The 13,107-nt window shown below is 55.6% G+C and overlaps 1 protein-coding gene across 1 annotated transcript in view; it reads right to left on the reverse strand.

The window, feature by feature from the left end:
• The window catches only part of CERK (ceramide kinase), a gene marked incomplete at its 5' end in the record, with an annotated part of 45,916 nt that overhangs the window by 16,726 nt on the left and 16,083 nt on the right, over nt 1-13,107 (reverse strand). The window contains 2 exons of the mRNA XM_047066421.1: nt 4,836-4,958; nt 5,284-5,397. Of these exons, the coding sequence (XP_046922377.1) occupies nt 4,836-4,958; nt 5,284-5,397 (237 nt within the window). The remainder of the gene's footprint in view (nt 1-4,835; nt 4,959-5,283; nt 5,398-13,107) is intronic.

Below are 13,107 nucleotides of genomic sequence, written 5' to 3' on the forward strand. Positions count from 1 at the left end.
TGTAGTCCATGGAGACGGACAGAGAGACGGACAGACGGCGAGACACGGACAGCCCCCCGGTCCCTGGTTCCAGTCCCGTCCAGAGAACCTCCCCACGTGGGTCACGCCTGTGCTCTTACAACAGCTCCCACATTTCTGTTGGGGTCAGTTCAAACAGATTTTGATATTTAAAAACCCAACTTTACTAACAAATCAATCGACGTGGCAAGAAAGTATATATGCCCAAGAAAACTGAAAACCTAAGTCCCCACAAAATCCTGCACACAGATGTTCCCAGCGGGGCCATTCACCACAGCCCCGAGCAGAAATATCCCAAACGCCCGTCGACTGACGACCGACACACCAGTGGTCCAGCTGCACAATGGAATGCTACTCGGCCATAAAAAGGCACAAACCGCTGGCATATTTACCAGCACGGACACATCTCTGACTCATGACGCGGAGAGCCCGAAGCCCTCGAAAGGCCCCCGTCACACGATTCCATTCAGAGGGATCCTCTCTGCACTGATGGGAAGGATCATCAGAAGACTCTGGGGTGACGTGAGTCTCACAGGGAGGGGTGTGGGGTACACGGCACCTGTATGTTATGTGTCAACATCACGGATTTAAACTCACGGTCTGTCCGTTTCGCTGTACGGAAATTCTAGCTCAGAACTGTAAACAAATGTTCATCTCTAATTAGTGAGGCGCCCGCTGAAGTGTTTAAAGGTGAAGCACCCCACATCCATCACTTAACTCTGAAACTCAGCGAAGAACACTATTAACTACTGGATAGATCCACAGACATCGACAAAGCAGATACAACAACATGTTAACTGCTGTAGAATCGAGGCTTTGGATATGTGTGCATTCACTGTACAATTCTTGCAATTTTTCCCTTCTGTATGTTTGAAAATCTTCATGATAAAATACTGGAGGGGGGATAACACACAGTAGAGAAAATCAACAAAGTCAGAAGTTGGTTCTTTGAAGAGATTCATGAAATTGGTAATTCCTTAATAAAGCTGATAAAGAAAAAGGGAGAAGAGATAAACTATTGTTTACCCAGAGCAAGAAAGGGGACATTATTCCAGAATCTGCACATATTACAGGGAAAGTGAAAGGATTATGAATAAACTTATAAATTTGGATAGACAAATTTTCTGAAAACAAATACAATTTACCAAAGCTGGCAGAAGCAATAGAAAAATCTGACGAGTCTGATATTTAATAAAGAAACCAAAGTCATTAATGAAAACCTCCCAAAGAAAGCCCAGGCCCAGAGGGCTCACCAGTGAATCCTTCCAAGTTTTTAGGGAAGACCATAGTCCCCAGAATCACATAAACTCTTGCACAGAAGGACCGAGCACCTCCCAGCTCCCCGCATGGGGCCACCAATGCTTGGCAGTGAAACCAGACAAGGGCGTGGTCAGAGGGGAGCTATGGGTCGATGTCTCCCCTCAGCCGAGGCGTAGAAATCCTGAACCAAATATCAGCAAGTCAACTCCAGAAATACATAGAAAAAGAGTAACACGTCATGACCAAGTTGGATTTCATAGGAATACAAAGGCATCTGTACAAAGAGAAGCCAATGTACTTAACACACGGACTCCAAAAGGAGACAATCACACAGGCACCCCAACAGATGCAGAAAAAGCATTCATCAAATTTATCAGTTAGTCATGGCTGAAGGAAAAACAAACTCCTAAAACTAGGAATTTGAAAAGAACGTCCTTTATATGTTTTTACCTATTTTTAATTCTTTTTTAATTTTTACTTTTTAAGAAATCTCTACACCCAACGTGGGGCTCAAACTCATGACCCCGAGATCAGGAGTTGCCCGCTCCGCTGACTGAGCCAGCCAGGTGCCCCTTTAATATGTTTTTTAAAAAATCTATGGGGGCGCCTGGGTGGCTCAGTCGGTGAAGCGGCCGACTTCGGCTCAGGTCATGATCTTGCGGTCCGTGAGTTCGAGCCCCGCGTCGGGCTCTGTGCTGACCGCTCAGAGCCTGGAGCCTATTTCAGATTCTGTGTGTCCCTCTCTCTGACCCTCCCCCGTTCATGCTCTGTCTCTGTCTCAAAAATAAATAAACGTTAAAAAAAAAATTATAAAAAAAAAATCTATGAAAAACCTAAGAAACATCATCCTTGACAGTGAAATGTCGGAAACAGCCCCGAGAACAGGACTGAGACGACCCTCCCCACGCCGGGATCCACACCAGGGCAAAACTGTGAGAAAGAGACATAAATGGCACAAGAACCATGACGGATGAATGAGAAGGGTCATTACTCACAGTTGACATGACTGCGTTCGAAGAAAATCCAAAAGAACCATCAATCTATTAAAAAGCGGACTTAGCAACGTCACTGGGCACAAAGTGGAAATCCATTCAAGTTCTGCACACACGAGCCAAGTTCGTGGAGAACAACATGGCGGCTCATGGCGCGTGGGGGGAGGGACGCTCCTTCCCTCAACGGCGTGGGGTCGAGCAGACATCTGTGTTTAAGTAAACCCTGACCGCTCACCTAACACCACACACCCAAATGAATTCTAGGTGGATTCTAGGTCTAAATGTGAAAGGTAAAACAAGGTTCTGAGGAGAAAATATCTTCATGGCTCTGGAGTGGACAAAGACGTCAAATAGGACCCAAACTAACCATAGAGCAAAACAAAACAAAAAGATCAATAGATCTACATTAAAATGAAGGATGTCTGGGGCACCTGGGGGCTCAGTCGGTTACCCGTCCGACTCTGATCTCAGCTCGGGTCTTGATCTCACGGTTGGGGAGTTCGAGCCCCATGTTGGGCTTCATGCTGGGATGAAGCCTACTTAAAAAAAGAAAAAAAAAAAAAAAAAAAAAAGGATGTCCGTCCATCAACAGACACCAGTAAGAGACTAAAAAGGCAAGCCACAGAATGAGAAATGATGTCGGTAATTCATAAATCCAATAAAAGATTTGGATCCATGATATACAAAGAATATCCAGGTAACGTTAAGAAAAGACAGATAAGCCAACAGAAAAGTGGACAAGAGACCCGAACAGCAGACTCCTTACGAAAGGGGATTTCCGAATGGCCCAGAAACACAGGAGTGTGTTTCTCAACCTCTTTAGCTATCAGGGAAATGTAAATTAACCCCGTCACGCAAGACTCGTAACACCCACCCAAACAGCTACAATTATTGAGGTGTGGGCAAGACTCGGGGCAACCAGGACTCTCATATTCTGCTGGTGGGAGTGTCGCCGTCTGACGCTGTCTACTGAGGTGGCACATACGCCCCGGGGGCCACTCGAACCACCGACTGCACTCCCGCACGCAGCCAACGGAAATGCAGGCATGTGTCCACACGAGACGCGCACCAGAACGCTCAGAACATACAGGATTGTCTGCAACGGCCCACACCGGGGAGCTCTCCCAGCGACCTGCCACAGTAAAATGGATGAGTAAGTGGTCGGACACAGAGGGCCACGCCATCAAGAGAACGAGCAGCTGACACCGCACGCACAGCGTGGGGAAGCTTCACAAACTGACACTGAGCCAGCCAGCCAGACACAGGAGCTCTGCAGAGCACGGTGACTCATCAACTGAAGCCGGTCGTTCAGAAGCCAGGCAGTGATCACCCCGTGAGGGAGCGGGGGGTGGGGTGTGCCTGCAGGGGGCCCAGGGAGCCCCGGGAGCTGGCGGTGTCCGGCTGTGGATGCCGGATGCTTGCTCAGAGCGCCGGGTGTGTGAGAGCTCCCGGGCCACGCGCTCCTGATCTGGGCGCTTCCCTGCGTCTACACGACCTCCAGTAAACACCACAACAGACGGACACAGAGTTAGTTACAGAGTAGCTGAGGTAACAGAATCCCGGAATTCTTGTCCACACCAGCGCCTGCGACACGTGTACAACCGTGTGCGCTTTCCTACCAGTTACGCGGGAAATACGCGCCCGCCGTCCAATGGGGGGCAGGTTTGGCGAACTTCCTCTTGGGGTCTGAACCTACAGAATCGGCCAGAGTCTACAGACTCAGAGTCTCAGGAAAGCGAGCAGAGGAAGGAGGAAGGGGGCAGCGGGGACGAGGAGGACGAGTCTGCAAAGATGGAGGAGAAGGCGGCAGACGGGCAGGGAGCAACTTCCGCGCAGACTCACACAGCGGGACAGGGAGACGCGGGGAGAGGTCGGGGGTCACTGGCCCGGCAGCAGGTAAGGGAGGTCACGTCCCGCGGGATTAGATGGCGGGACGCAGAATACCAAAGGCACCTCTTGGAGCGAGCAAGTCTCTCTGCAGCTGACAGGCTTTCAACACATTATAATTCGCTTCTTTGATCCAGATGCCAAATGAATCAAAGAAGACCGAAAACAAACCTACCCACACACGGTTTCTCTTCTACAGTGAAAGAAAGCCTGGACTGAGCTCACAGAACGACGTGTTACGATTATAACCAAACAGGACTCCAGACAGAGGATGAGCTGGCATCTTGTGCGTTCCAAGGGGCGACAGACAGACTCGGGGCGCAGGTGTGCACAGGGGCGCCCCCACGTCCCTGGCTCACTCCCCACATCCACCGGGAACGTAGCTATCGCCATCCCCGCTTCCCAGAAATAGAACCTGGGGCTCAGCGGGCCCAGGGGCCTGTCCCCCCCCCCCCCCACCTGGCGGCCGGTCAGGGAAGGCGCCCCGGCCCCTGGAAGGCCATGCCTGGGGCAGCGCCCGGTGCCAGGCTGGTCCCGTAACTGGTAAAACTGGCGTATTTTTAAGCCACCCCAATTCAGCAGTGCACTGGGTTACGGGAAGGTGTGCAAAAGGCAGGGAAGCAGCCGCGATCACAGGGTCCCACGCGGGCCCCGGCGACCGCGCCGCTCTCCACGTACTCAGCTTCTCCAGCAGCTCCCGCAGCGTCTGCAGCCACAGGTGACACAGCGGCTCCTCAGCGCAGCAGAAGGTCACCTGCGCCCACCTCCAGCGGTGACGTCGGGCCCTCTTCACGCGGTGCACTGCGGAGACAGACAGCGCGGCGGGTCGGGGGGTCACGGAGCGCAGCCTCGCGCCCCGTGTGCAGCCTCGCAGCCTGGCAGGGTCCCCGTGCCGCCCCCGCCTTCCGGCCTATGTCTCAGTTCTCCTCACTCGTGTTAAAAAGCAAAGAAAGTCAAAGCTGATCAAAACATTAATCAAAAGGAGATCTTGGGAAAAACTGCATAAGGCAGTCTCTGCGAGATAAAGCAAAGAAACACTGAATTTGTCGAGCAAACGACGAAACCGTGGCCTTTTGGGGCATCTGCGCGCAGTCCCCGGAGACGCGGGACGGATTCGCTCCATCACCTGTGAAAGCGAAGGGCTTTTCCATCTTCTGCCATTTTCCGCGGCCGTAGTGCCTGCTGTGGATGTCCGTTTCTTCGACGGTGATGATCTCAGAGACGGGCACAGAGCAGGCATCTGGAAAGACCACAGCCTCACGTCAGACGACTGCACAGAATTCACACAAACACAGAAGTCCAACCCGAAATGCTGGGAACGCTCTGCTTTCACATTCTCATTAGAAATCCAGGAGTAAAGAAAAGAATCGTATTGTAGGTTTTGAATCGGCGCTAACTGCGGGGGGTTACCAGTTAGTTACCAGAGGGTGGGGTGGTTCACCCAACAGAATGGAGACCGCCAACTTTCCAAATGATTTGCTCCGCTGCCTTCCCCGGCTGGAGACTGTGCTCAACTCGGGAAAAGAGTCTCGAGACACAGTGCCCTTAGTCTGGCTCAGAGGTCCAAGTAGGGAGGAAGCACACGGCAGGAGCCAGGACACCGGGGGTGCCTAGAGGGTGAGGGCCCCTGGGAAGCCGAGGCGGGGGGAGGGTGGGGGCTCTGGAAAGGCCTGGGGGGTCCAATCGGGTGCGGGAGGGGGACCCCTGGGTGGGCCTGCAGAGGACAACGGCAGATGCTGTCCACCGTGGGAAACCCAGGGAGAGGCCGCCTCCAGGTAAAGGGCCCAGGAAAGCCGGACATGAACACAGCGGTGGCGGGGGGGGGGGGGGGGGGCAGGGGGAGAGCGCAGGTGGTAACAGAAACCAGAGCCTGGGACACTGGGAGGCCAAGGCCCAGGACAGCAGGCCCTGGTCTGAACAGCCTCCGTTCCAGAAGCTCCTCCGTGAACTGCTGTTAAGATTTACCAACAAGAACGTTATCATCAGCGCTTTGGTCCCAGCGTGGCTATGAGACCCGCAATCTAGCCGAAGCGCTGTAATTTCTGCAACAGCCATGTGGGCGGCGCTGCTCTGACACCCCAGGGCCTTTACATCGTTGTGAAGTCCTTGCCCTCAGGGATCGGGGTGTAAGACCAGGGAAGGCAGCATCTGGATGGGCTTCGGCCCCTTGAGAAGCCTTGGGGGGCTGGCAGGGCCGGTCCCCAGTGGGGTCAGAGTGGCCAGGACCACGGGGAAGGGACACTCTTGCAGAGGAACCAGGGCCTCAGAGGGCGGCGTGGGCTCAAGGTGCCCACCAGGCCCCGCTCCCAGACACGGGGGGTGAGTGGGGTGCAGCTCAGGGCGCAGCCCTCAGCGACGCCTGTCGCCCCGGCCTCCCTGCAGGGCACCCTGCGTTCACCCTGCCTTGGCCGGAAGCTGTGGCTCTCTCCTCCCCACTCCCCCCTGCCCCCGCTGGGGTCAGCGTCTGCTCAGGGCAGGGCAACACCTCCCTGCTCATCCCACAGCCTGCCTCTCCACGTCCTCCTGCCTTCCAGCCCCGCCCCGCCCGGCCCCGGGCACCCATCTCCCACGACAGGAGTGTCTGGGGTCCAGCTCTGCACGGGGGACAGGCCGGGCCCACGCAGGGAGGAGTCGGGGGCTCACCGCTCACGACCGAACGCTCACACGGCGGTCTTCTGAGACCACTGAGAACAAACATCAGGACCTCCCCACCCCCGCACAGTCACTGCGCTTAGGCCCGTCTGGTAAGAAACGGCAGAGAGGAAACTATACGAAGCTAAGTGCGCACAGTAATTCGGAGTAACGTGCTTCTTGACGTTCGAACAAACGGCTGACCGACTTAAGAAACTGCACAACAGATGAGGACAACAGTCATGTCATGCTGGTAAATTAGTAAAAGTTACAAATGACTCACGGGAGAACCCACTGAAAGGAGTCTACACGTTAATAATTCCTAATCTTGCCGGATTGGTTTCACAGACCCGGGGGACCACAGGAGGGCGGGCGAGATGTCGCAAACGCCACCACGCGCTCAGCTGCGCCGGCCTCTCGAGTCCCGCAGGCGGGGTCACGAGCCCGCTACGCCCCACGCACCAATGACAGGACCTCGGCTCTGACAACCCCCATGGGCACCACGTACGGTCCCCGCCGCAGGCCCCACCCCGCCCTCCTACAGCGTGCAGGGGAGACGACAGAGGGCACGCCGTGCTGACGTCGGGGCCAATGTGCAGAGCAGGGGTGCCCAGGGCAGGACTCAGGACTCTGAACAGACACTGGAATGGGGGCCAGGACGCGCAACTCAGAAGGTGGCCTGGGAGAGAAGCAGGAGCCGAGGGGGAGGGGAGGGGAGGGACGGAGGGATGCACAGAGGGACAGGGAGCTTGTGCCTCCGAGGCTGGTGGGGCTCTCACTCGGGTGCGCTGGAGCTCAGAGGGCTCTGAGCAAAGGGAGACCTGGTCTGACGTGGGTCTGCTCCTGGGTAACTGAAATGTGGGGGAAAGGCCAAGGGACAGGGCACAAGGGAGCCTTTGGGACGAACCCCCGTGTCCTCTGTTACATTAAGCCTAGTTGCCTGTTCCCTGGGTGAGAACAAGACAGAACTACGAAAGCAGGACCTGCTGTTTTCCCCGAGTATTGTTCTCACACGGAGCACAGAGGAGTAAACAGAACCGTCTTCTCCAAAGAGGGACTGAGACCAACGGAGAAGTAAAAATCCCTGTTATCAGGGAGCCTGGGCGGCTCAGACCGTTGAGCATCCGACTTCAGCTCAGGTCATGATGTCACAGTTCATGAGTTCGAGCTCTGTGTCGGGCTCGCTGCTGTCAGCATGGAATCTGCTTGGGATCCTCTGTCCCCCTCTCTCTGCTCCTCCCCTGCTCATTCTCTCTCTCTCTCTCAAAACTAAATAACATGTTAAAAAACAAAACAAAACAAAACCCTGTTGTCTGCACACTTCACTGAGGATTGTCAGGAACAGAGTACTGGGTCTGGCCTAGAGGCTGCCCCTCGGAGGAACCCAGGAAGTAGGGCGTGGTGGCCGTGGCCGTGGCCCCGGAGGGCGGGCTCTGCCTGGCTACCCGGCCCTGCCAGTAACCACGTTAAGCTGGTAGCATTTCACGACCGTACGTGAGGACAGCATCAGACCCCTAGGGATTTAGGAGGTTAAATAAGATCAGGGGTGAGAAGGGTCCTTTCTGGCAGAGACACAAAGGTGGGGGCTCCTGTCCCCTCCTCTGTGCTCAGCTGAGGACCTGCACTGAAACGCCCTCAATGCAGTGGCCCCTGTTTCTTGTCTAGCTCGATGCACAGGTACGAACCATGGGCCGGAGGCTCTGTTCTTTAAAACTTTCATCTCTAGTTAGGAGGCGAAGGACTCCATCAAGAGTCTGAGAAAACGGACAGCACGTCCCTGCAGGACACAGAAAATGTCACCCGGCTTCCGTCCGTCTCCTCCGAGGTCAGTCCCTGGGGGCAGCAGGGGGACCACCGTGGTCCTCCGAGGGCAAAATGCCTCCACGAGCTGGCCCAGCGGGGCATCCAGGCCCGAAAGCATGTGTCGCGCGAACACGCAAAGCGCGGGCAGGAACAACAATAAATTGGCACACGTGTAACACCTGGAAGAATGTCTTGCAAAGCTTAATGGGAATTTGGGGCACTTGTCATTTTCCACATGATGCTACCATTTCTCCAACGTTTACTTGCGCTTTGCAGACTCTCCCGCTGCCTGTGAGACCAGCGAGAAAAGAATGGGCTTCTGTAAGAGAGTGTGCAGCAAGATGAGGCGACAGGCAGGATGAGAGCCCTGCCTTGAAGAAGGGCGATTTCCCGGCCAGACTGGACCTGGCTGGTGGCCAAGTCGCTGTGCGGCAACGTCCCCGTCAGGACTCACGAGACAAAGACGCGGGGGCCCAGGGCACATGCTGGCTCGTCCCACAGCCTGGCCTGCCCCCTGCGGCGGCCCTCCCCCCCATCAGGGACAGTAGTCCCGCCTGACCCGGACCAGGATGTGCACTTTCCTCGCTGACTCCCCAAGCATTTTCTGGGTGGAATCACCCTCAGGGTCTTACCCCTCATCACTGAGTTCTTCGAGCTGATCGTGGCCCTGTCTGCAGAGGAAGCAGTGGCCGAGGGTCAAGGGAGTCACGTTTCGCTTTACAAAAGTAACATCCTGACGCCTCCTTTTAAAAACTTTTGAATGGGGCTGCCTGAGTGGCTCAGCTGGTTAAACGTCTGACTTCGGCTCAGGTCATAACCTCACGGTTTGTGAGTTCCAGCCCCGCGTCAGGCTCTGCACTCTCAGTGCTGATCCGGCTTTAAATTTTTTCTCTCCTTGTCTCTCTGCCCCTCCCCTGCTCGTGTTCGCGCGCTCTCTCTCTCTCTCTCTCTCTCTCAAAAATAAGTGAATAAACTAAAACAAACAACAACAAAAAGCTTTTGAGTGAAACATGCTTTTGGGATAGACAGGTATCTCCAAAGGACTAGAAGATTCTGGAAGCCACAAAACTTCCCCAGTCCAGGGCTTCTCACGGGCTGTCCTGGGCTGGACCTGAGCAGCATCCCTGGGCTCTACCCAGGAATGCCAGGGGTGCCCCCAACATTGCCAGACGTGAGCCGGTGTCTCCTGGGGGCACCATCACCCGACAGGGAACCAGTGCCTTGGGGCATCAATGCGCTTAGCAACCTGTTCTTTAAACAGAAATACAGGAGGGGACAAGGGCCGGTGTTGGGAGCACAGGGGAAAGGCGGGGGCCGCTGAGCGCTCCCCTACATCACAGACCCTTGTGGGGTCTCAAGTACGTGTGCGTGTGTACGTCCCAGGGGAGCCTCACACACAACCTTCCAAGCCTAAACCTATCTTCTCTACTGTGCTGCCCCTTTCCAGAAACGGCCTTCCCTGCTGTGTCCCCAAGTCGGTGAAGAGTGCCCCATGCTTGTGCTCACCTGCCCAGCCATTAAGGAGCCCTTGTCTCACTTCCTCTCTGCCCCGGGGTGGCTCCCTGCCTGGCCCCTCAGGCCCCCGAGGGCGCGTAGACGCAAATGTGGCCGCGGCACCGCCCCGTCCGAGTGTCCGAATCTTCGCGGGCTTCTCCCACCAGGTCAGGACCGTGTTCAGACACCCTGCTGCTCACCGTGCAGGTTCATGCAACACCCTGGGCCGGGGGTGCGGCTGTCGGGGCCCCTCCACCGTCCGCCTTCCTGGCAAAGCCCGCTCCCCGCACCCTGCCTCCCGTCCCGGCGTCCGCACGAGGCCGAGGCAGCACATACTCAGAACGGCTGCTGGAAATGAGCACAGATCCTCCGACAGGAGCTGGAGATTTTCATCCAGAGCTTAGCCGAACCCTAAAGGAGCCGTGCAGAGACCCCACGGCGTCACGGGTCTGCTTTACAAGGCCTCTGCTGGGCTAACTCACCACACCGAGATGGTCTCTTCGTTGGTGAGGCTTACGAATGCCTGCGATGGGAAAGGAAGTCCACCTGGGTGGGCACCGCCCTCTAACAGGACTGGAGCCAAAGCTGCGACCCAGCCGGGCTGATGGGCACACGGGTCCTCCGCACCTTGCTCCCGGTGGGCGGCGGGGGGGGCGGGGGCGGCCACAGCCACCGACGGGAGCCACGGCATCTCGCGTGTTCAGGTGAGACCACACAGAAATCGGAAGCCGCCTGGGTCCGCTGGGAGAGCCGGCACGTCCCAGTTCGGGGATGGTTCCCACAGCCAGTGCCATGGTGGGCCAGGGGGTGGGGGTCCCCTAACGTGATTAGAGAGAACTAAATGATCAAATGTCCGGGAGCCACCAGATACCTCCTGGCAGCCTGCCAACAGAGCCTGCCTGCCCAATCTTCCGTGGGCTCCCCGGGCCCCGTGGGAACTGTCTCCAGGCCGTGTGTGTGTGTGTGTGTGTGTGTGTGTGTGTGTGTGCAGCTGGGGGCAGGGGGACTGGAGGCCACACTGGACACAACAACCTGCTCATCCCCCGACCTCTGGCCCTGCCTGCCCGCTCGCCACTCCCGGGGGACGCTGGGCTGGCACACGGACACACGATTTGTTCTGTGGACACGCTGTGGCTTTAGTCACTTGGTCCCGCCAGCCCAGCTCTGTCCCCCTCAATTGCCCTAAACCTTCCCCAGGCCTCCTGACCTTGCCTAACCTCACACCCTCTTGCTTCAGACGGTAACAGAATGTTCCACAAAACCATCCAGAAAACCTACCCACTCATGATGGCTTGGACATAACTTCCACGAAAATATTTCCCTGTCTCCTCAAACTGAATTTCCCAAGAATACATTGTTATGCCGCCAGACAAAAAAAAAGTTTCAAACAAAGGAGGCGCTGTCCCAGGGGCACGCTGAGCTGGAACCCGCATCTATGTCACAGACGCGTCCTGGGGACACCTGACCTCAGTGCCCCGAAGCAGCAACTCAAAAGCTGGCATTTGAAAAGGCGTTTCCAACTTGCCAGATGAGTCAGTGATGCTCCGAGAACCTGCATTCTGTCACGGGCTCACGGGCGTGGCCCAATCCACATCCTGAGTCGGCGTGAAACATTTCAGAAAGAAACTTGCATCGGGCCAGCAGACAGAAAACTCGCCACGCAACCTGACATGCGGTTGGCAGCCGGCTCGTTCCAGACGCCTGCACCGGCCGCTTCCCCGAGGCAGGGGCTCTGCGTCCGTGCGCCCCGTGGGGAACACTGGAAACCAGCCCCCTGGCTGTCCGTCCTGGTGCTAATACGGTCTCAGTTATGTCTGCTCTCGAGAAGGCTGGATTTGGATCCCAACAGAAACAGACTGTTTTATTACCCTCTACAGATACTGCAAATTGTGAGAAACAGATGTTCCAGTAAAGTTGATCATAAGCAGAGAACTAAAGAGATGCTATTTATTAATGACAACAGACTCTCTCTCCATGGAACGGCACATGTCACTTCCACAGTGAGAGCACTTGCAGAGAGAAAAGTCCAAGGACAGAAAGAGCCATTTGTGTTCGAAGAGTAAAGTGGAGAGATGTGGGTGACGGGTCATTAAACCCAGACGGTCACTGCGAGTTTGTGGGCAAAGGGACCCAGGGCAGCGCCGGCTTTGAGGAATCAGCAGAAGAAATACCAGCCATAGGAAATCACGATGTGACGGAAACACACGGGTTTTGCTACAAGTGTTTTCTTCGCTGCGTCCTCCCACACCCGGGACTCGAAACCGCCAATCAGCACAGTGTCCTCCGAAGGTGTGCGACCAAGGTCTAGTTTGGCAACACGCTGCTAACGCTTAGAAGTGAAATGTCAAGTCACATCAACTTTTGCAAGGCTGTCAAAACTGAGCAAGTTCAAAATGAAGGAAAATACAGAAGAGGCACGTTTTCAACCAGATTAGAAACAGAAAACCATACATTTTGAATACGTATTTGATATTTTTATTCTACGCCATTAAACATCTTATACACCGATCTCAGGATAGGACACTCACTCTAACCTCTTCTTCACTGATGATGAATTCTACCACTTGCCCAACTTGACAAATTCCAAAGTAGCACAGAATGAACTTACGAGGTTGCCCTGGAGTGCGGAACCCCTAACCAGTGTGCTGGGGAGATACACACACCCACCACGAACACGGCTACCCGCCTCACCCAGGGTTTCCCACTTCCCAGCCTAAACGCCTCCCCAGCGAGGCCCCCTCCCTTGTCCCCACACACACCCTGCCCGTGATCGCTGTGCACACACATCCACGCAAATACGCGGTCATCCCTCTGCCGCCCTGCCAGGTCACAGCTCCTGGAGGACAAGCCTGCCGATGTGCCCCCACGGGTCACCCCCTCACGGGGGCCTGGCGCTGTCTCGCTGTGGGACGCGGACGCACTGGCTCTACGCTGGGGCCTGGTAACACAGCAGTGAGCCTGCTGGTTTGCGAGTGCAGTTGTGTGCTAAACGGGTACGTGCGTATAATCCCCACAACAACTC

The sequence above is a fragment of the Lynx rufus genome, unplaced genomic scaffold (genome assembly GCF_022079265.1).
Source record: "Lynx rufus isolate CCGP_SWC_20201006 ecotype Redwood Valley unplaced genomic scaffold, mLynRuf1.p SCAF_7, whole genome shotgun sequence".
In the NCBI taxonomy this organism is placed as follows: domain Eukaryota; kingdom Metazoa; phylum Chordata; class Mammalia; order Carnivora; family Felidae; genus Lynx; species Lynx rufus.